This window comes from Ictidomys tridecemlineatus, chromosome 4, assembly GCF_052094955.1.
Source record: "Ictidomys tridecemlineatus isolate mIctTri1 chromosome 4, mIctTri1.hap1, whole genome shotgun sequence".
Classification (NCBI taxonomy): Eukaryota; Metazoa; Chordata; class Mammalia; order Rodentia; family Sciuridae; genus Ictidomys; species Ictidomys tridecemlineatus.
Window position 1 is genome coordinate 191,244,067 of NC_135480.1, and position 22,696 is coordinate 191,266,762.

Here is a 22,696-nt window from a genome sequence, read left to right on the forward strand (position 1 = left end):
GAATGCAGCGATGAGGTGGCCAGGGTTTAAGGCCCTCTCTGGTCCCTCATTGCATGCACGTAGGTCTGTGTATTCGGGAGGTGACAGTGTGGGGGTCACTTGTGTCAGGGCCAGGGCCAGGATACTGAAGCTCAATCCTAATGACACTTGCTATGTACGTGGCCCCGGGCAAGTTGCCTCACCTCTATGTCTCAGCTTCCTCATCTGGAAAATGGGCTGATCACCAGCCACAGCGGGGCTGCCCTGAGGGCCGAGAGGGTCCAGGTACCTGGAGAGCTCAGCGTCCCGCCGGGCCCGGGAAGCCTGGCTCTCTGCAGAAGGGCCTCTCAGGAAGCCCTCCCGGAGCTTCCCCAGGGCCACCTGGTCAGGTGGGGGGAGCCAGGGCCCATACTCCAGCCAGAGCACCTCAGGTGAGCCAGGGCAGTGTGCAGCCAGCAAAGAATCCCAGGGTCCCTCCAGATGCTCCCGACCTCGCAGGTGACAAGACGGTGCACAGGAAGCACAGGGCTGCGTGTGCCTCCTGGGAAGGTGCAGAGGGACCCCTGAAGCCGGGGCTGGGGGTGCAGCCTGCCGATGGCTCACAGAGCCACAGATGGGCCTCCTGGGAACCGCCCTCACCCAGCTCCTGACCCCGCCTAGGTCAGGACACCTCTGCGGGACTGTCCCAGCTCCGGGGCTCCCCGTGGGACCGGCGGACCTCTGCTGTGACCCGCCACACAGCCCACTCCTCCCTCGCCCAGGATTGTGACCCCTGCTCCATCACGGCCTTGGCCCAGGCCACTGCACCTCCATGAACAGACAGTTGAAGCCTTGAGAGAGCCTCGCCTGGACTCCTGGGCTGGAAACCGCGGGAGTCGGGGCGGGGGAGGGGTGTTCAGGGCCACCCCGCTGTGGCAGGGAGGACGGGCTGTTTCCTGAGGTGCCCGAGCTCCCTGTGGTGCTTCCTTCCATCTCTCTGTGCCCACTGTCCGCCTCCTCTGCTCTGACCTCCAGCCTCCTGCCTCTCCCTCTTCCAAGGACACTCAGTGACAGGGGCCACCGATAATCCAGGATCATCTCCCATCTCGAAAGCCTTCCCTCAGTCACTTGTGCAAAGTGCCTCTGGTCTGGAAGGCAGGACTCACAGGTCCTGAGGAGGAGTGGCCTCCCATAGACTAACTCTTCCCAAGTCCACTCCAGGGCGCCGGGCTGGGGCAGAGCTCCCAGAGACAGCGCTCCCAGAGACAGAGCTCCCAGAGACAGAGCTCCCAGAGACAGCCACGGGGAGGGGAAGAGGGAGATGGCATCCTGGGGCACCCTGGGACCTCGCCCTGCCATGACTCTGCCAAGGTGTCACACGCAATCCCAACGTCAGGACTGAGGGGAGTCGCTTCCGACTGCTTTAGCACACGGGGAGCTGGGGGCCCACGGGCCAGGATGGGACCCCGAAGCCTCGTCGCGGCTGGTGGGGTTGGAAACCGGTTCCACCGCGGGAAGAGCACGGCAACGCTCAAAAGGTTAAAAATGACATCTCCAGGGGACACAGCAACTGGCTCCGGGGTTCAGACCCAGGGAATGAAAGCAGGGCTCTCATCTGCAGGCCCGTGACCCCGTGACCCCGTGACCCCGTGATGGCAGCAGCAGCCCCACCCACGGCAGGCGGACAGTGTCAGTGACCCGGCGCCGGCCAACAGGTGAGGGATGGACAGACGCGGCCCCCGCCTCGCCACAGATGAGGGCCTGTGTCCCCAGGGTCACACGATGAGACCTACCCCCAACATGAAGGTGCCCTGGGGTGCTCAGGCCACGCAGGCAGAGCCCCAGTGAATGCAATGAGCCTCCCACAGCAGGGGCCTCCAGAGCTCGCTGGCCTTTCTGACCTGGGAGGACACACACAGAGGCGGCCGTCTGCAGAGCAGGACACACGCTCCCACGCTCCAGACACGGCGTCCTCCCCCAGCCTGGAGTCAGTCTCCCAGGAGCTCTGGCTGCAACCGGGCAGCGTTCAGCCTGAAGGACAGGAAGCTCTGGCACACGCACGGGGGACACTGTGCTAAGTGACAAGAGCCAATCACAGAGGGACGGACACCTTGCCCTCATCTGAGACACCGAGAGGGGCCAAAGTCACAGAGACAGAGAGCAGAGTGGTGGTTCCCATGTGGTTCCATTTGGACCTTAATGTCCCCCAAAGCTTGGTCTCCTGTTGGTGGTGCTAGTGGGGGGGGGAGACTTCAGGAGGTGGTAAGAGGGTCTAGTAGAAGAAACAAGGTCTGGGGGGGTGTCCTTGAAGGGGATATGGGATTTTCTCTCTGCTTCCCAGCCTACATCACACACTCCGCACCAGGCCGTTCTGCTCACCACTAGCCCAGGCGACCTCAGACTGAAACCGTCAGCCAATATAAACCTTTCTTCCTTTTAAGTTCACTTTTCTCTGGTGTTTCCTCACAGCTATGTAAAGCTGACTAAGGCACCAGGGCGGATAGAGGGGGGAGCAGGGTGTTGTTATTTAAAGGGTTTTGGTTTTGCAAGAAGAGGAGTTCCGGAAGATGGGGTCCAGCAGTGTGAGTGCATTACCAACACAGAACTGCACGCCTGAAGCACAGGCAAGGGAGACCCAGAAAGCTAAATCCACCACCATGTGACCTCTCTCACTTTTGAGGACAGGAGGGCCATGGGGGCCCCAGAGCCACACAGGAGTCCTCTCCCACCTGTGGAATCTATTAACCAAGAAAAATCCTCAAGGTCAGAGGCCTGGGAACCTGCTGCCCGTGAGCATCACCTCGCTCGCTGGCCAGGGACACACAGGTGACGGAGGTGAGGAAGTGCTTCTCCCTCCCTGGTGAGTTGGGGGGACACCAACGCCAAAGGCATGACGAGGACAGCTGCTCAGAGGCCACAACCAAAAATGCCAACTCGGGAAGCCATGGCCACACTCTTCTCTGCACTTCTGCAAAGAGCAGCGAGCACCCGGGTCCCCACAGGGTGCAGGGTCCTGTGCTGCCAGTGTCTCGGGCCTCCGCTGTGTTCGGAGCCCCGGCAGATTCCACTTTAATTTAGTCATTTGTGTCATACACACTTACTGAGCATCCACACTGTCCCAGGCACGAAGAAGCCACCCAGACTCAAGACCGAGGTCCTCACTCCACCAGTTTACCTAGGTGGGGGGCAGGGGTAGTCTACTGCTGTGTTCATTCCACAGAGGAGGAAATGGTTAATGGAGGCTCAGAGAGGTTATGCAATTTGTCCAAGGTCACACCGCTGCCAAGATTTGAACCACTCCTGCCATACTGACACGATCCCATTTAATCCCCATAATAAATCCAGCAGTGAAATGGGTGAAGACCCCTCTCTGGTGTTGTCTGGGGTACTTCCATGGGTCCTCCCAGGTACCAGATTCTCTCAACCTTGGCCTTAGGCATTCTTATAGAAGTTACTCCAAGATGCCCCGAGGGGAACTTATCTACCCTCATCCTCCCACCCACAGAATTCCAACAATGATGTCAATGAAGACACTGGGCTCAGTTCTACTTCAGGGCCTTTGCACATGCTGCCCTTGCTGCCTGGGCTTTTCACCTCTCAAAATGGGATGGGAAGCCTCCTTCTCCTTCTGGGGGTCTCAGCTCAGAAGTTATCTACTCAGAGAGAATCTCCCTGAACACCTTCAGGCACCTCCCAGAGCACCTCCCTCTCCACTACTTCCCACAATTACTGTGGTTTGAATGCATCCTTCCAATTGCACATAGGGAAACTTAATCTGCAAATTCATATGCTAATGGTATTTGCAGGGGGAGCTTTGGAGAAAATAGGATTAGATGAGGTCAGTGCAGCTGGTGTGCGGGTGGGTGGGGGCTCCCCTGGTGGCACTGGTGACTTTAAAGAAGAAGCAGAGCCATCTGAGCTGGTGGACTCGCTCTGTCTTGCTATGTGATGTCCCCTGCATGTCCTGGGGCAGCACGAGGGCCTCACCAAGGCCTTTGGGCTTCCCAGCCTCCAGAACAGAGCCCAGTGAACCTCTGTTCTTTATAACTCACCCAGTCTGTGGTCTTTGTTGCAGCAACAGAAAACAGACACCCGTGTCCCTCATCGTGCTCCTCTGGGCTCCTTTCTGGATCTTCACCTCCCTCCCCACCTCCGCTGCACCCTCAGAGCAGGGCCTCAGCTTTATCCCCAGCTCCCAGGACATGCCAGGCACACCGCAGGTGCTCCACAAGGACTGGGGGGCTTATGGAGCACCTCCCGGCTGCCACCTGCTGAGTCTCTATAAGATGCAGGAGGTGGCTTGGAGGACTCAGGGAAGGTGCCTGGGTACAGAGCCCCACCTAGGGAGGAGAGGGCTTGCCAGAAAGACAGGGAGTTTGCTGCCCAGCATGGCAAGGCTGGCCCAGCCACAGGCAGCCCTCGGAGACGGCCGGAGAGCATGCTTCCCTGGTGGGGAGGGCCCGGAGCTGCCAGGAGGCCCAGGTGCCCGCAGACCTCCCAACATCTTGACGTTGAGCAAAGAACACCCACACATTAAATAAATGTTATGGTCTCATCCACAGGAAAGGGAGAGTGGAGAGAGTCTCCAGGGGAGGTGCCTGGCCTGGAGCCCCAAGCCGGGCAGCTTCCTGGCTGTCAGGATCCAGGTCCTAAAACAGCTGGGAGCTGGGCAGGGGTTACCTTCCTGGTCTGGGAGCAAGGCGCACAGGCAGAGAGATGGCTAAGATGTCAGGGACCCAAACCTCTTTTTCCTTTATTTAACAAATAGACCACTTGGAGGGGGAGGAGGGCTCTGTAGGGGGCACTTTTTGATGCCTCTGCCTCTTCCTTCAGGTGACAACACTCCACGATGCGCTGGACAAGCACCCCTCCCCCAGCTGGTCCTGCCAATCAAAACGCCTGGCATCCCGCCAGCCAGTCGGGTGTCCCACCCTGGACTAGGCCTCTTAGCGGGAGGACACAGAGAAGTCCTGGCGGAGATGCAGGTGCCGCTCCCACAGGCGGTGCCCTGAGTGCCCCAGCCTCACCTCCGGGCCTGCCCACAGCCTTCTAGTACATTCCTCCTTGGCAGGAGTTGGCTCAAGCCCCGCTGCCAAAGCTTCCCTGAGAGCGCGGTCAGGGCAGCGGCTGGAGGCCGGGTGCGCGCTCGGGGCCCTCCCCACCAGGGAAGCATGCTCTCTGGCCATCTCCGGAGGGCTGCCTGGGGCCTGGGTCAGGTTCACCGCCCGCCTTGCCATGCTGGGCAGCCATCGCTGGTGAAAGGACACTGTCACCAGCTCTCTCTCCTCTCCTTTCCCAGGAGCTGATCTGGGACCTGGTGCACCAGCCCCCCAGACACCCCTCGCAGGGGGTCCATGCCCTAGTGCCTAGTGGATGGCAGGAATCCCAGGGCCCGTCCTGGGCCCGAGCTGCCCACCAGACTGACTGTCCATCCATTTGGCTACAGCAGGGAGAGAGACCCTCACGACATCCCAGGATTGGGGGCAGCTCAGCCTCTGCTGTGATAAACGCTGCACTCGAAACAGAGGAGGAAAAAGGGCCTTCAAGAGGGACTCAGGGTAAGGACAGAGCCCCGGCCCAGCCCCTGCGGGTCACCGCTCTGGGTCTGGGAGGCGCCTGTCCTGCTGGGCATGCCCACCACCCAGCTGGGTGCAGCTCACCTTTTTCTCATCCCCGCCTTGCAGGAGGCAGAAGCCGCTCCTCCGGTCACCCTCGGGCTGTCTCAGAGCGCTGCTGCCCTGGGGGTTGGGCAGGCCTGAGGGCGGGGAGGTGCTGCGGCCCTGTGGGTCCACCCAGGTGTAGATGTGGTTGGTGACATAGCCTCCAGGGATGCGCCCCGCAGAGTACACAGACAGTACCAGCTTCTTGGAGCCCTTCAGAGCCTAGAGAGAGAGGGGGACACACAGTTAGAGGGAAGGGAGCACTCCCCGCTTGCCATCAGGGAGACCTTGCTTCCTCTCAGGACCCCCATGGAGGAGCCATCCAGCCCCCAAGTCGGCCTCCCCGCCCCAGCCCTTACTTTTGCCCTCTAGAAATGGGGACACCCGCCTCTCCCCTATCTTCAAGCCGACCCAATACAAGAAATCTGATCTCCTGGGATACCTGCAGGCAGAAGCTGCCCAGCAGGCCCAGGCTGCTGTCCCCAGCAGGACCTGCTCACAAGGCCGGCCTCTGTGCACGTGGACCCTGTCTGATACGTGGGGCCTGCTGCGCATGGACCTGCAAACTGGGGTTTGTGCTGAACACTTGCCTTCCCTCTGGGCATCTGGAATGTGGGTGCCAGCAGAGAGCCACCCATAAAACCTTTCTAGGGCTCTCTAACCAGTTTCCTGCGCAGACAGCACCGCGCTCCTGTGGGCACAGTCTGGTGCTGGAGGAATTAAGCCTCGTGACTCACCGAGGGAGGACCCTTGGGAGCCTGGACTTCTTCTGGACTTTGCCAATGTGTCTCTTCCTTATGCTCATTTTGGTTTGTTTCCTTTTGATGTAATAAATATTAGCCAGGAGGACGCAGCAGCTGCCAGCCGCCCGTGCCCGCGGGTTCTGCATCCACAGATTCAACCAACTACGGGCCAGACATATATATTTTTTTTAAATGGCATCTGTACTGAACCCGTACAGACGCTTTCCTTGTCATCATTCTCCAGACAATACAGAGTAACAGCTACTCACACAGCGTTTGCGCTGTATTGGGTATTATAAATAATCTGGAGATCACAAAGCATGTGCAGGACGTGTGCAACTTGTGCAAAACAGAGGTAAGCATCGGCGGATTTTCCTTTCCAGACGGGGTCCTGGAACCCATCACCCAGAGATCCAGGGACAACTGTGTATTCTGAACCCACTGAGCCTTTCTGGTTGATCACTGGGTCTTGGGGACACCAGTAAAATTCTAGGCGAGAGGCAAATGGAAAAAACATTGATCATAACAATAGCTTAACATTGTTGAAGGGCCTGTGGGTGTCGGGTGCTCCACCCTGCATCCGACATGTCCTGTCTCATGAAATTCTCAAGGGATCCAATCTTGGGAGTGGGGAGTGGTCCACTCCTTGGATAGATATGGAGGGAAATCACCTGCCCACATGGCTAACAGGGGCTTCCTTTCCTACAGCTACTCATTTTGAGTGCAGACACCATCTTTGTTTTTTAAAGGCTGGGTTGGAACGACCACACTGAACTCTAGGCCCTGGGTAGAAGCTGAGGTCGCCATATTGCTTTCCCACAATGCACCTGGAGCAGCGGTGACGATGCTGACTCCGAGGAAGTCACTAGGTGCTAGATCAACTGCAAGCGCACCCCACGTTGGGGACTGAATGTGTGTCTCCCCCCAGATTCCAATGTGGAAGCCCGACCCCTGAATGATGGTCATTTAGAGATGGGGCCTGCGGGAGGCAGCTGGAGTTAGCTGGGGTTGGGAGGGTGAGGCCATCGTCATGGAAGAGAGGGACCAGAGTTTGTTCCTCTCCTCCGAGGACCCAGGCATGTGGCCGTTTGGAAGCCGGGAAGTGGAGCCAACCACACTGGCACCCCGCGCTCGGACTCCCCGTCTCCAGAAAGGGTGGCAAATGAATTCCTGCAGTGGAAGCCGCCCCCACCTCTGGCACTTTGTCCTGGTGGCCCTGGCTCCCTGGTGGCCCTGGCTCCCTGGTGACCTGCAGCTGGAGTCTCTTTGAGTTGCTGAGGACATAGACACATACTGAGATTTTTATGCTGCCATAAAAATCATGTCGACAAAGAGTTTGTAAAGCCGTGGACGTGTGATGTATTTTAATGTTAAGTGGGGCCAACCGGCTACAAATCATGTCCTCATGGTATGGTCTCAGTTATTAAGAGAACGAAAAACCATACAGGAAAAAACCAGGGAAGTCCCGTGCCCACGTTCAGTGTTTCTCTGTGGAGTGGGGCTGCGGGGGATGGTGTCTTGCTTTTCCTGCTTCTCCATAGTTCCCACATGACCCCCAGCGAGGGCACACTGCTTTCAATACCCCACACACAAATAATAATGTGCCTCAAAAGGAGGGCTGCCCGGGGCTCTCCAACTCCCAGGACCTGGAGGACAAGGGGACCAAGGGTTGAGCTTGCAGAGTCAGCGGGGGGCCCTGGCTGTGGGGGCTCTGACGGGCAGGCCCCTCCCAGAGGAGGAAAGGCAGGCCCCAAGGCGCTGGGCCTCCACTCGCAGCTCAGTGCCAGCCCTGGCCTGAGGGGTAGCTCGCCAAAACTCTGCTTTAAAAAAAAAAATTATTTCCCTGGTGGAACAGTCAGGAAAATCAGATCTCTGTTAAGTTGGAGATGCAGGACGGAGGAGCCTGAGACCAGGTGTGCTTGTTCCCCAGGTGTGCTTGTGCCGCAGTAAGGTGGGTACCAGGGTGTGGCATCCTGGGCGCCCCACACATCTTCCTGACCCCCCTCCCTGCCCACCACTCCCTCCTCAACAAGGTTTTGACTCGCTGCTCTGCTGCTGCTCAAATGGCCTGGCTCCTCCTCTCCCTCTGAGGGACACTAAGAATAAGCCCCAGGGCTGGCGGAGGGCCTACTGTGTGTCAGGCCCACAGGGAACAAAGCAAGCAGCCTGGTGAGGGATAAATACCACCGGGTACACAGTAGGTCCTGATGATGCTTGCAGTCCCTGAGAGACCAGCTTTGCCCAGCACACAGTGGGTCCTCATGACACTTGCAGCCTGGTGAGAGACGAAGTTTTACCTGTCACATAGTAGGGCCTAAGAAGAGGCTGGTCTGATTAGGTAAGAAAGTAAAGAGTTCTCCTCATAGAAATGGGAACCCCTAGGGACATGTGGTGCAGCCACAGTGAGTCTGGACGGCTGTGTTGGAGTGAGAGCCGAGGAGCGTGGAGGGAAGAAGAGACCGAGGGCCATGGAGTCGGGCACTTCCATCACGAGTGGGCTGCGTGCCCCACAGGCAGCACCGTGAGGTGGGGACGGACGATACCCATCTGTCAGGGGTGAGGGTGAAAGGAGGTGACAGGCAGGAAGTCCAGAGCCATGCGCACAGTAGGTGCTCAGCGGACGGCAGAGCCCACTCGCCTGTCTCCCGGGGAATGTCTGCATGGAGGAGGGGAGCTCAGATGCCACCGGGGAGCACTGTCCCAGGAGTTGAAAGGGAAAGTGGGGGAGAGGATGCAGCCACACGCAGCGTCATTTGTATTCCTTCTCGTGGCCACGGCGGAACCCTCTTGGTCAGTGCTATAAATAGGCCGGCACAACCTTGAGAGGCAGAGGAGGTCAACGCCTTTGATGAGAACACCGTGGAGAGCGGCTCTGCAGAGGGCCCACATGCTGCCTGCCCACGCCCGGGATTTTACAAAAGAGGACTCTGAAGTCCCCAGAGGGGAAGGGACAGAGGGGCACAGCCCAGGATACAGGAGGCCAGCCCAGGGCCAGCCCCTTCCCCTCTGCACCTTGGATTCCCCATCACAAGACTTCAGGGCTGGTAAACCTGCACTCACTCAGCTTAGGTCACACTGGAAGGTCCGCTGGCCACTCTTCTTTGAGGGTAATCGTGGGCCCCCGTGGAGGACAAGGACGCCCTCTCCCTGTGTTGCCTGTTTGATTTCGCTGGCGACTCTGCAGGAAGCAAGTTTCCTGAGTCAGCACTTTCAACACCCAAGCGGGCTCGGAAGATGGCCTGGGCCCCCTGGACTCCACGGGAACGCCCCTCCCTGCTCTTTAATTTAGCTACAACACGTTGAGCATGGCACGCAGGAAAGGAGGGGGCCCGAGAAGCCGGGTTCACCTTCCCACCACCTCCCGGCCTCGTCCATATTCCCTACTGCTTCTTTATTGAAAGGGCATTAGGTCTGGAGGAGGGAACTTCTAGAGCAAGCTCGCTACTGCCTCTCCCCACCAGCCATCCGCCAGGCTTCTGGTACCTCCGCGCCCAGAGAACTGCAAGGTCCCACTCGTGGTCAGCTGTACCTGGCCACTCACCATACTTCCCTGGTCAGCGCGGGCCTCCGAAGCAGGCTGCACTGTGCCCCTGGCTCGCAGGTGGCCTGGGGCTGCTAGCTCCCCTGGCGAGGCCTTGGTTTTGCCCCCTGGTAATGACCAAGTGGTACTTAGTGATCACTAAGGTCCTGCCCCAAACAAAACTGCTGTATCTCCCTGGCTCAGGGAGCCTGGTGGTCAGGGTCTTGACAGCAGAGAGATCAAGGCCTTGGAGACACACAGGGATCAGTCTCAGGCAGGCCTGCAGGTGGGCTGGGCCCGACAAACCACCTCAGCCTTCCCCATCCCAGGAGTGAGCTCTGGGGACTGTGCGGGCCACTGCTCCCAGGTCACTAACCCAAATCCTTGGACCTTGTCCAAAACCTGGGACTCTGAGGTTCCGTATCAGCTGGGAGGGGGCCATGGAGATCTCAGGGGTAGCAGGATGCAAACCCCAGCTCGGCACCATCAGGGGCAGCCGGGGACCTTCAAAGAACCTGAAGGCCAGGGGTCAGTGCCCCCCAATGGCACTATGGCTGTGCCCTTGCTCTGTAGACAGCCACCTGCAGACGGTAAATCACATGCAACACCTGCATTAAAGCAGCCTGAATTCTCAACCTGTGCAGGTGGCTGGCCTCTGTCTCCACATCTCCTCCCACTTTCTCTGTAGCTACAAGAGCCATTCAAATGGGAGGAATCTCGGGGGAGTCCCTGGCCAATGAGGGCGGCCACCAGAGCGCCATGTTCCCACGCTTGTCCTCAGGTGCCTCCTGGTAATACCGACCCTGGGGCTTGCCTGTGTCCACCAGCTCAGATCAGAGCCCTGTCCATCAGACCGGGCAGGTGGCATGGCTGAGACGCATCCATCACCAGAAGACGAGCCACCCAGACAGCACTGCGAGGAAGGAACTGGAAATCGCACGTGGGGGTCGTCCAAGTCAACAACTCGCTACTTGGCTTAATGTGCTCAGGAGGCAAAGGCCCCACTCCGCTCTAGAGAGACAACTCTAAAACCCCCAAATCAGAGGCCAGGCTGACACCCTTCTCTGCAGGGCAGAGGACTGTGGCCCAGCCTGGGGGCCACGGCGCAGGGAGAAGGCCCAGCACAACACATGCACCAAACAAAGCCGGATCAGACCTCAAGAGCACAAGATGGTTGCTACCGAGCATGTGCAAAAGAAGGTCCCCAGAAACCCCAAGTAACGCTGGTGACTCATCCAGCTCACTCCGGGGCACAGACCTTGGGGGGCAGGCTCTTCTTTTTTGGGGAACAGAGATTCTGAACATCAGGAAGGAGAACCGTGCTGAGATGAGGTTCGTGATCTGAAAGGACAATGCGGCCTGCTCTTTCCGCCCCACCAACGAGCATGCCTTTGGGTTCAGAAACTGCATAACGGTCCTCGGGTCTGCTGACGACCTCCTGTGTGGCACTGGGAAAATCACCTAAGCTCTCTGTGCTCAGGTCTGCATTTTGCAACTGTTAGCCAGGTGTGACGGTGCATGCTTCTAATCCCAGTGACACGGGAGGCTGAGATAGGAGGACCGTTCAGTATGAGGCCAGCCTCAGCAACTTAGACCCTGTCTCAAAACTGAAAAATTAAAAGGGGATGGAGATGTGGTAGAGGGCCCCTGGGATCAATCCACGTACCAAAAACAAACAAAAAAGCAAGAATTGTTAGGATAGTGCACACCACCTACACGGTACCTGGCACAAACGAGGGCCTGCGTCCTTACTAGGATGATACCTTCCCGAGTGTGCCCGCTCCTTTTCCCAGCACAAGCTGAAGGCGTTCTGTGAAGCTGACTCTGTATGGACCCCAGTATAAAGCACCCCGAGCTCCTCGCCAGGTCCCCACCTTTCTTCCTTGTAGGAACCATCCTTTCCTTTAATCCGCCTTCCTCCCATCTGCCCTGCCTTCCTCCTTCAGCTTCTCCCTCCACCTCCAGGAAGTCTTCCCAGATGGTGGTGGCTCCTCCGAAGGCACCAGCCTACTTCTCTGTTTCTGCCACTGGCAACACGGTGGGCTCTGGGTCCCTTTCATTCTCCTGTCTTTGAGACCACCAGACAAGTCCCGAGACACACTGGAGCTTGTTTTCTGTATAACCTCCCCTTGCTCCTTCAGACTCATTCATTTGTCCGTCCGTCCGTCCATCCATCCAACAAGTACTGAATGAGGTGTCTATGTGCCGGGGGCCCTGAGGAATCTGTTCCAATTAGGCACAGAGAGCAGCACTTGGGCTTGAAGCAAATCAGACCCAGGCCACCAGCCCACAGAACTCACTGAGGTGAGCACAGAACACTCAGACTCGAGTGGACTCTGGAGAGGGAAGCAGGAGGGGCTGGGACCTCAGCTCTGGATCCAGGTACAGGACCCCAACCTTGCTCTGCCACCTGTAGCCCTGGGCAGTTACAGTGGCACTATCTCACAGGGTATCTGTGAGGATTAAATCAAACCAGCATGTGTGCGTGTGTGTGTCTGTGTGTATGTACGTATGTGTGTGTGTGCGTGTGTGTCTGTGTGTACATACGTGTATATATGCATGTGTGAGTGTGTATATGTGTGTGTCTGTGTGTACGTATGTATATGGGTGTGTGTGTGTGTGTGTGTGTGTATGTGTGTGTGTATCCTCCATCCCCACCCCCCCACAGTGTTTGGAATATAGGGAAGAGCTCCAGAGGGTCAGGCAATATTCTTTAAAAGAACACAGAGACCTCGCTGTCTGTCCGTCCTGGCCTATTCTAGCCTTTTATACACGTGTCTATGGACATATGCAAAGCTGTCTTCCGGGTGTCACGTATATTGACTCACACTGCACATCTTCTGCTCCATCTTTTTATTTTAGATAAAGTTTATCTTGAGGGTCTTTCCTCACCAATTCAATGGCATTAAGCTCATCTCTTCCCACATGCACGCAGGGACTCGCTACCATGGGATTCTCCTCTAGATAGACATCTAGGGCGTTTCTCCTTTTTTTGCAGCACAAACATCTAGGCAATGAAGACCCTTCTCAGTCCCATCTTGAAGCATGCTGCATTTGACTTTCTAGATGCAGCGGAAAACGTGAGGCAGCAGGCAAAGCAGCCCACGTCACTACAGTCAGCATCTGGATGTGTCCTGGGGCTGGCCTCTCTCCCAGCTGTGGTTCCTACAGCCACCTACAGGGGGCAGCACTGTGCCTCCTCATCCTGTAGTGGGCCCCTGGATGGGCCTGCGTGGAGGCTTCACCACAGTATCCCAAAGCAGTGCTCCCCTTCCTTCCTACTTTCAGGCTCTATCTTCCAACTTCACCTGGGGGCTAACTCTTGGGTCCTAAGTAATACAAAACACCAATATAAAAAGGGTAACGTGGTGGAGGCTTAGGGTAGGAGCAATGACCTAGGGTAGTTTTCCAATGGAAGTTCCCAAAGGATGTCCCACCCTTCCTAGCTCTGAGACTTTAGACAAGGTACTTGGCCTCTCTGAGCCTGTTCTCTCACCTGTTAAATCAGGCTACTCATGCCCACCCTCAGAGTTATCCTGTGGGCCAAATGAGCACTGATGGATATTCTGCACTGGGTGATGCACAGGAGGCCCTGGGCAAATGGAGGTTAATGCTGTTAGTAAGAGAAAGATTACAATGATCGAATCTTGGGTGGGGGGCATGCTGGGGATGGGACCCAGGGCCTCACGCATGCCAGTCAGGTGCACTACTGCGCTCCATCCCCAGCCCCTTTTTGAAATTTTATTTTGAGATTAGGGTCTTGCTAAGTTGCCAAGGCTGGCCTTGAACTTGCAATCCCCCTGCCATAGCCTCCAGAGGTGCTGGGATTACAGCTGTGCACCACCATGCCCAGCCACTGCACAGATGAGGGAAGAGATGCTTGGTGGTGAAATGTCCCATATAAGGTCACAAAGAGGATAGGGCTTGGATAGGAATCTTGGACTCTCGAAACCGGTGCCTCCCCTCCCACAGCCCTCACCGCAGCTCAAGGGGGTACAGAGAACACAAGGCTGGTCCTACACCTTGTCCCAAAACAGACATGGCAGGTACAGGTGAGAGGCCCTCAGACCCCGGAGCCTTAGGCAGATGACAAACCACAAGCCCTGGAAAGACCCTACCCATCATCCCGGCCTAGAGGGAAGACAGAAATCAGCAGTGTGGTCTCTGTGCCCCAGGAGCATATTTTAATGTCATGGGGAAATAAATCCCTAATTAGCACGCTGTCTTCAGGGTGCCTTCCACCTGCACCATCTTTCTGTGTCAATCACCTCTCACAGGGACCACTCCTGCATGGGCCCCAGCCTCTGCTCTCAGACCCCAAAACCAGCCTCTGCAGAGCAGCCAAATGATCCTTTTAAAATATAAGCCAACCCTGTCCCTTATTGCCCCCAACGCTCCTTGTTGCTTCTGATGTAAGGTGCATCTCAGGCCTGGGCGGCTGCCCCACACCTGACCAGCCCGTCCCCGCCCCCGCCTGCCACCTGAGCTTTCTTACAGTATCAGATCACCGGCTCTTTCCACTTCAGGCCCCTGCACGTGCTGCTCGCTGCCCCTGAGAGGTCACATCCCACATACCTGTTCAAGTTCTCCTTCTAGCTCCACCCTCTAACAGACCAGGAAGCCAGGACCTCTGGCTTCATCACAGGCGGGTCAACAAGCAGAACCCCACAAGGTGGCAGGTGACTCCACTGAAAGCGACAACGAGGACATACATGCAAGGAAGCCCTCCCCAAGGAACGTTCTCTCCGGAAGTACCAAGGAATCCTCTAGCGGGATCGAAATAATCTATTCATTTCTCTTTCTGCCTCGGTTTTTAGGAAGCTCAGAATTCAATTTAAAGATGAAATACTCTTTTTTATCCACACAAGCACTCGCAGACTGTCTAACTTCACTTCTGATCCCTTTGCCTTTTCAATAATGCGCTTTTCAGTTTAAGCCTCTCGGTTGCTCTTGACATAAGAGCAATCTTAGTTATAAATATGTGAACAAATAAGTAAATGATCTATGTAGAGGCTGAAGAATGTGTTAAATTACGCCAGTCACAGGGCAGGTGCTCAATAAAACAAATGCTGAGCAGATGAATAAATGCTAAAATCTACACCCGTCTCTACGATCCGACACCCCTTCCAAGCAGCTGGAGGCTGAGATCCTTGCTGCAGATGCTTGAACGATAAAACTCTGCTTTCCGGAGACTCCTGTCCCTCTCCCACCACTCCTAGGAAACACCTGGCAGCTGCCGAGTGTGGTCTAAGATACATGTCATTTGTAAACATTCCCTACATCAAGGTCCCCAAATAGCAAATTCCATATTCTTTCCGATTGGCAACATAAGCAGGTAGGAGTGAGATAAGGCTTCACCATTTCTCCAACACCCACAGCTGCACAGGATCCTCACGGACATCTGTGTGCCTGCTGGGGCCAGGCTCTGGGACACAGCTGTGACACTACAAGGCCTGCCCATTTTGCTCCAGCTCTCTGCAGCTATGGCCTGGCTCTGGCTGCTGCATCCCTGGGGAATCACCAGGACTGCAGGGCAGGGTGCCCTCCAAGACCCTCCCTACAGACAGCTCAGCATGAGCCTCCAGAAGCAGCTGCAAAAAGTATATGAAAGACCCTCAAGAGAACAGGGGATCCAGGAACTGTGGCTGCCAGGAGCAAGCTGGGGCATGGGAGGGAACCCCTGGTGAGAGGCTTAAGAGGAGGCAGGAGGGAAGCTCCTCTCTGCAGACCTTCCTTCATGCTATTTAAGTGCCTTTCACTGGCGCCTCCCGCAGCGGTATTTTAAAAACCAATGGTTCATTCCCTGCCCTTCTTGAACAAGACTTTGACCTTGTCCAATGGCTCTGTGAGTAAGAGGAAAACCTCACTTTCATCTTGGAAACATGGAGGGATCCCAAGGGCTGGGATGGAGACCTGAACTGAGAAAGCCCCTGTTCTCCCCTGAATGTCTTACTGAGTGCAGGCTGTGTGAAAATGCATCCCCAAAGGAAGGGAAAAACCCGACCTGGGGGACAACTCTACAAGAAATTTGCAAGAAAGTGATAAGGTGACCACCCCTTTGCAAAACAACTCACAAGACAAAGCCAGCGCAGATCCCAGAAAGATATTGATTCCTTTTTAATGCAATTCTTCCATTACCCACTAAGCCTGACTTTTAAGCCCCTTATAATTTAAGTAAATTGCTTTACAAATGTTCTTTTCTCTTTATTCTTTTTTTAAGGAAGAACTAACATGACTCTAGGAGTCATAAATATAATGGCTCAAGATGAGGCTTGATGGGTTTGCAATGGAGTATTTTATTGTCTGGGATTAATGTCCAAAGCACATAGATCCATCAGGAATATGAGGGTATATCAACGTCATTTTCTCAGCTCATGAGCAGATATGTTGATGGGGCTTCTTCCCTTCCCAGACTCCTTATATCCCTGTCCCTCAACTCTTTCTGACCATTCTCAGTTGAAAGAGTGAAGGGTTTCCAGCTGAATTTGAATTCACACTGAAGAATCTGAATTCAAGGTGGAGGATCAACCGTGCTTCAAAAACACACTCAGCAGCCAGGTGTGGTGGCACACGCCTGTCATCCCAGCGGCTCTGGAGGCCGAGGCAGGAGGATAGCAAGTTCAAAGCCAGCCTCAGTAATGGCAAGGTGCTAAGCAACTCAGTGAGACGCTGTCTCTAAATAAAATACAAAATAGGGCTGGGGATGGGCTCAGTGTTTAAGTGCCCCTGAGTTCAACCCCTGGTTACCCACCCCCTTCCAAAAAAACAAAAAAACAGACTCAGCAAACATCAGAATGGAAAAGACAGACTTGATGAGATTCAAATATAAAACTTTGAGATTAAATGGCATAGGTTATCAGTAAGTTATACACACACAGAACATGTAAATACATATACAAACAACAAACACCTAAAGGAGTTCCACCTATTTATTTTATTTTTTTTTACACAATGAAGTTTTATTTAATCATAAAGAAAAATGAAATTATGTCATTTGCAAGCACTAAAGACCATTACAACAAGCAAAATAAATGAAACTGAGAAGACAACCTATTTAAATTATTCGAATTAAAATAGGATACCTTTTTCTTTGTCTGTGAGATGGGGAAAACCATAATACCCAATGTTGGCATGGCCAGGGGAAAATCGGGGCTCTTGCAGGCTGCTAATATTGGCAGGAGGGATTATGCAAAATAATTCCCTTCCCAAGAACTGTTTGGCAACTGTTATCAAAAGTCTTAAAATTATGCCTTTCCCCTGAGCCAATACCACCTCCAGAAAGACAGCCCCAGGAGTTATTAGAGACGCGCTTAAGGATTAATGTGCAAGGATGTGAAAAGCAGCAATATGGATAGCACCGAAAAAACAAACTGTCCAACAGGAAGAAATTAGTTAAATAAATCATGTATCTCTTTGCTGCAATATATTATGCAGTCATTAAAAATCACGTTCTAGAAACATTTATCAAAGTGGGAAAACAGTCATGATGCATGGCTTGGCGAGGAAAACGGGCTAGATAACGACGTCCAAACTGGCAGGTGTGTGGAGAATTCCCAGTGCAAACACACTCAGGCTACCGGGAAGATGGGAATCCAACCGCCAACAGTGATTACTTGGGGGTCGTTGGGCTAGCCACAATTTTGCGTTTGTTTCTGGGCTTTCCAAGTTTTAAGTATTGAGCCCATATATCTTAGTTTATTAAAATAAATACAGAAAGACATTTGCACACATATGCAAACACACACATTTAATTTTAATTACTTTTTTTTGCAGTGCTAGGGAGGGAACCCAGAGCCTCATGCAGCCAGGCAAACGCTCTGCCACTGAACTTCACCCCAGAGTTTTCTATAAGCCAAACAGAATGGCCCTTTCATTTGTCCAGTGTGTGGCAGGGTTGAGGACAGACAGCCTGTACCCCAGGCCCAGAGGCCACCCTGTTCTGATCCTCACTGTGTTCCGAGGACCTCAGGCCCCGCCGGGAAGGAGAGGACTTCGCCAGACACCAGTTTATTGGAAAGGGGGTTAGTTGAGGTGACAGTTCCCTATCAGGGGATTTTCACAGGACAGTGCACAAAATAAAAGGCTGACAAAAGTCAGGGCATGGGGGAGACAGATAACAGAGATGTCCCTGAAGCCTGGGGATGACATGTATGCATCCAGGAGGGCAGGCGGCCAGGGCGTGGGTGAACTGGCTCCGCGTGGGTTTTCTCATCAAATGTCTACAAAGTCATTCCCCCCAAGGAAAACCTGGGGAGGAGACACACTCACAGAGCCCCTCCTATTGCCAGCACCACCCCGGGCTGTTCACCCTGTGTCTTTCTAGACAGCTAAGAGCCGAGGCAAGGAGCATGCGCTTTGGAGGCACATGGACCTGGGTTCCAATCTCAGTCCAGCTGCCTCCCATCCATGTGCCTGCAGCTGGTCACCATTTCCTCTGATTCCCAGTTTCCTCTCCCTCGGGCTACAGGGAAGAGTCAGAGGGGGATGCAAAGAAGCCCAGCAGAGGTCACGATGGCACACACAACTCTCCCCAGCGGTGACATTTATTCGTGTGCTCTCTAGTCTGTGCTTCTCCAGAGCCAGGACAAGCCTCGTCCAGTAGAAGAACAGATCCCAGCGCCGTGGTCTGAACAACGCAGCAGGCGATTGTCACCTGCTCAAGTTCACTGACGCGCCCAGCGCTTTAACACATTGTCGGCGTAGCCATCGCACCCGTCTTGGGGATGGCGAAAGCTTGCCTGCCCTTTCCCTACCGTTCACACCCCACTCTGTGGTGGGGGGATCCCAGAGTCAGAGGCTGAGAAGCTGGTTCCAGACGACACAGCTACAAAGCAACAGAGCTGGGCTCGGAACGTGGACAGGCTCCAGGGCCCAGGCCCTGGCGCAGTGAGATGTCACCTGTCTCTGCAGTCTCTAGGGGCAACAACGCCTGGGTTTCCAAGCAGGCTCTGCCACTACCTGCATCTGAGACAAAAAGGCAAGTGACAAACTCTTTGCCAGGCCTGCTGTGGGGTTTCAGTGAGTTTATACGGAAGCCAGGGCTGGCTCGCTGCCAGCGTCACTCAGGTGAAGGTCATATCACTCAATGACAACAAGGAGGAGGAGGGGAACACAGGTGTGTCGTGGAAGAGGGGAAGCGGCTGGCAGACAGAGGGAGGCCAGGGCCTGATGAAGGTCTCCTGTAGATGGGAGCAATGGGGGGCGGGCAGGTCTGTTGGGGACACAGTGGAGGTCGGCCTAACGGGACACGGGTGTCGAAGGTGGAGAGAAACAAAGCCTGGTTCCAGGGGAGGCTGTTACGTGTTGGATCAAGTGTGGTCCCATCCAGGGAACAGCCGGACAGGAGAATCATCTGTAGGTTTAGGGCTGAGACCCTGAGCTGCCTGAAGGCTCTCTGTGGGTTCCCAGCTCAAGAGCAGGTTCCGGGCAGGCACTTTAGAGGGTTCACCCTGCTTCCAGGATGGGAAATGGACGAGATGGGTGAGACGGTCACTGTGGCTGAGCAGCAGGGATGGCAGGGAGGGGGACAGACTGGGGACAGGGCCATCCTGAAGAGCCAGCCACACTGAAGGTGGTGTGGTCCCTGAGAGAGGAGGAGGGGCAGGTCAAGGCGACTAACTTGGGACATGTCCACAACTTGAGGGTGGGAGAAGGGCCATCAGAGGGCTGAAGATGTGCCAGGATGTCCAGAGCAAATAAAGATTATTCCTAAAGCTGGAGAAGGCTGGAAACACAGGTAGAAACAGCTGCCCTCAAAGGATGCACGATCCTGATCAGAGACGGCGAGCTGGACAGCTGGCAGAGATACAGACGCTGGGAGAGGAAGGAAGGACGTGGAGGGAGATCTGTACGCGCTGACCTTTGAAATGACTTAAAATCTCAGCACTGGACTCCTGGAGGAGGAAGAGGGCTCCAGAGAGTTGGGGAAACCTGGGAAGGCTTTGGGACTCCCAGAGAGAACAAGGTAGCACAGGAGAGAAATGAAGGAAATGGGATGCTGGGTCCAGACACACCAGAGCTGCCACCCCTCCCCGGGGGCCAGGAGGACGGAGTGGTCAGCAGGGCTCACCTGCATCCTGAGCAGAAGCTTTCAAACCTCCACAGGAGGTGAGTTCTGAAAGCTGGACCACACTGCTTAATCCGAAAGCATCTCTCCAAGGCCTGGCACGTCATTTCAGATGCGGTTCAAATAAATTACAAGTTGTGTTTTTTTCTTTCTTTTTCTTTTTTTAAGTGCAGAAGCTGTGTTATCAAAGCACCACTCCTACCTGCATTAATTGCTTTAATGGTTCTGGAAATAGCTGTCTCCTTTTCTTCCTCTCTAAGGCCCCCCGGGAGCCCATCAGGGAAGGATGGTCCAGGGGACAGTGCAGTCACACGCTGGGCCGCTGGGTCATGCATCTGTCCTGTCTGTCTCCTCTATTTTTAAAGGTCTCGAAGAAAATCAAGGAGGTGAGGACATGCAATCCCATTCATCCACTGGCTTTATTACTGCTATAAAGTAAAAATGAAGACACCAAAAGCCAGATAGGAGCAATTACATTTTTAAAGAAACTCTGCCTATGCGGGAATATTGACCACATTTAGCAAATGACTCTGCAATTCAAACAGCTACGACCAATCTCCCAGGCCCCGAGTCCTGGTATTTTCTTCCAATGACAATTTAAAAAAACAAAACAAAACTGAGCAGGCACACAGAAGGTCTTCAAAGCCAACTGAATTGAGTTGATAACATTTTTCACTTTAATGCTCGCTGTGGGACTTCCACAGGCATATTTTTCAAACTTCTGATGGCAACAGCCAGGTGCAGTGGAGAGAATATGGGAGTCTCAGAGCAGCAAGGGGACCTGCCCAAGGTCACTGCCAAGTAACACTGTCAGGTGAACAATGGCCACCTCAAAACTCCACCAGGAGCCTCCCAGGCCTTTCCCACATATCAGCTGACCTTGCACGTCTGGATACTTGCTCCAAAATAGCTAAGGACGGGGACAGGGTGGGTGCAGCTGTCTGGTCAAATTTTAAGAAGGACAAGGTTGATGGGGGAGTGGGCGGAGCCCAACCCTCAGGGCGGTTCAGACTTGCTTGGGAAGCCTGTTCAATCTCCACCGAGCTAACATTTGGAAACTGCCACGTTCCTGCAGCCCCAGCACTCGGCGTTTGGAAACACTTCACTGTGGTCCTCCTTGCAGCTGCAGCTTTAGAACCCAGGGAAGAAGACACCTGGGGACTGTGTTGGGAAGGCTGGGCCGTTGGCTTTGCATTCGGAGTTGGGAGGACGCTGTCCTGGGAAACTCAGGTAGGGAGGGAAAAGGAGCCCGAAACCGCTGCCAGATGAAGCAAAGCCACGGCCAATTTAGCAGAAGGAACAAGAAATCTCAAAGGAGGGAGCAGGCCAAGGTGCGGGGACTGGAAGAAAAGAAAGAATAAACCCGCTCTGCATTCTCCATACAGAAGAGAGCAGCTCTGAACCATCCACGTGGTAGCAGGGAGTCGGCCTCCATAGGAAACATGGGGCTTCTGAAAACCTGAAGGTTTTTTTTTTTTTTTTTTAAACAAAAAGCCAGAAGATGTATCTTACCCCCAAATCAGCTCATTGATTGCTTTGGAATGCATAAATGATTCTATTTTGGAATCCCAGACCCAATCAAGCTGCTGAAATTACCCACTTCTGGGAACTTGGTTTTAAGACTGAGAGCAAAGTGACAACGAACTTGCCAGAGGGGGCTCACGGGTGGATCTGGGCCGCAGAGGAGGGAAAAACTGCTGCCACTCAGGCACAGACCACATTTTTTTTTTTTTTTTTTTTTTTTTGGCAAAGGTCTTTTCCTAAAATAGCAGCAGAGGGTTTCACATGTTTTCATCCCTAACAAGACATTTGATGCCCACGGTCCATTTCATAGCTCCAAAGCCTGAGGTTCAGATATGTCATGGGAAGTGCCCATGCCACACAGCCATGGTGAAGGTGGTAAAGCACACACCACAGATTTGGGCTTTCCTTGGTTGTTCCATCCAGTGCCCACCCCACTGCCACACGCACTCTCTTCACATCTCCCACCCAGGAGCTCGGGATCCCAAACTCACCAGCGCTGGATTAAGAGGTCATTCCAGGTCAGGCTCAATGACTCATGCCTATCATCCCAGCAACTGGGAAGGTGGAGACAGGGGAATCACAAGTTCGAGACCAGCCTCAGCAACTTAGTGAGCCCTAAGCAACTTAGTGAGACCCTGTCTCAAAATGAAAAATAAAAAGGGCTGGGGTTGTAGTTCAGTGACATAATGCCCCTGGTTCAATCCCCAGTATCAGAGAGAGAGAGAGAGAGAGAGAGAGAGAGAGAGAGAGAGAGAGAGATGCTATCATTCCATTCTGTTGGTAAATATTCATTTATTAAAGATCCTACTGTGTGCCAGGAGCTGGGCATATGGGAATATGGGAACAAGACATATCCAATCCTAGTTTCCGTGAAGCTTATTTGTAGTGGGGGAGGCACACGATAAACCAAGAAAGGTTTTCTGGTAGCAACAAGTGTGCTGAAGGAAATCAAGGAGGGGTAGGCAGGGTAGAGGTACTGCTTTGGAGAGGATGACAGGGATGCAGGGGCATGAGGACGTCACTTAAGATGCCACTGACCTGTAACCCTTGGCTGGGTCTATAATCCCCTCCAAGACTCCTGGGGGCAGGGACCACGTCCAGCTCATGTCTGCAGTGTGGTAAGCAGTGCTCAGAGAAATAAGGACAAGTGTCTCCAGACAAAGAAAGGGTGGAGTCACGCCACTCTCCCTTGGTGAGGTCTTAGACTCCTTGCTTAGCAAAACCA

General features: G+C 54.3%; 1 protein-coding gene across 16 annotated transcripts in view; it reads right to left on the reverse strand.

Moving 5' to 3' along the window:
• Whrn (whirlin) overlaps window positions 1–22,696 on the reverse strand; it is an 80,952-nt gene that overhangs the window by 51,417 nt on the left and 6,839 nt on the right. For all 16 annotated transcript variants that reach the window (XM_078048041.1, XM_078048040.1, XM_013356651.4 and 13 more), the window contains exon 2: window positions 5,619–5,840. In XM_078048041.1, the coding sequence (XP_077904167.1) occupies window positions 5,619–5,840 (222 nt within the window). The remainder of the gene's footprint in view (window positions 1–5,618; window positions 5,841–22,696) is intronic.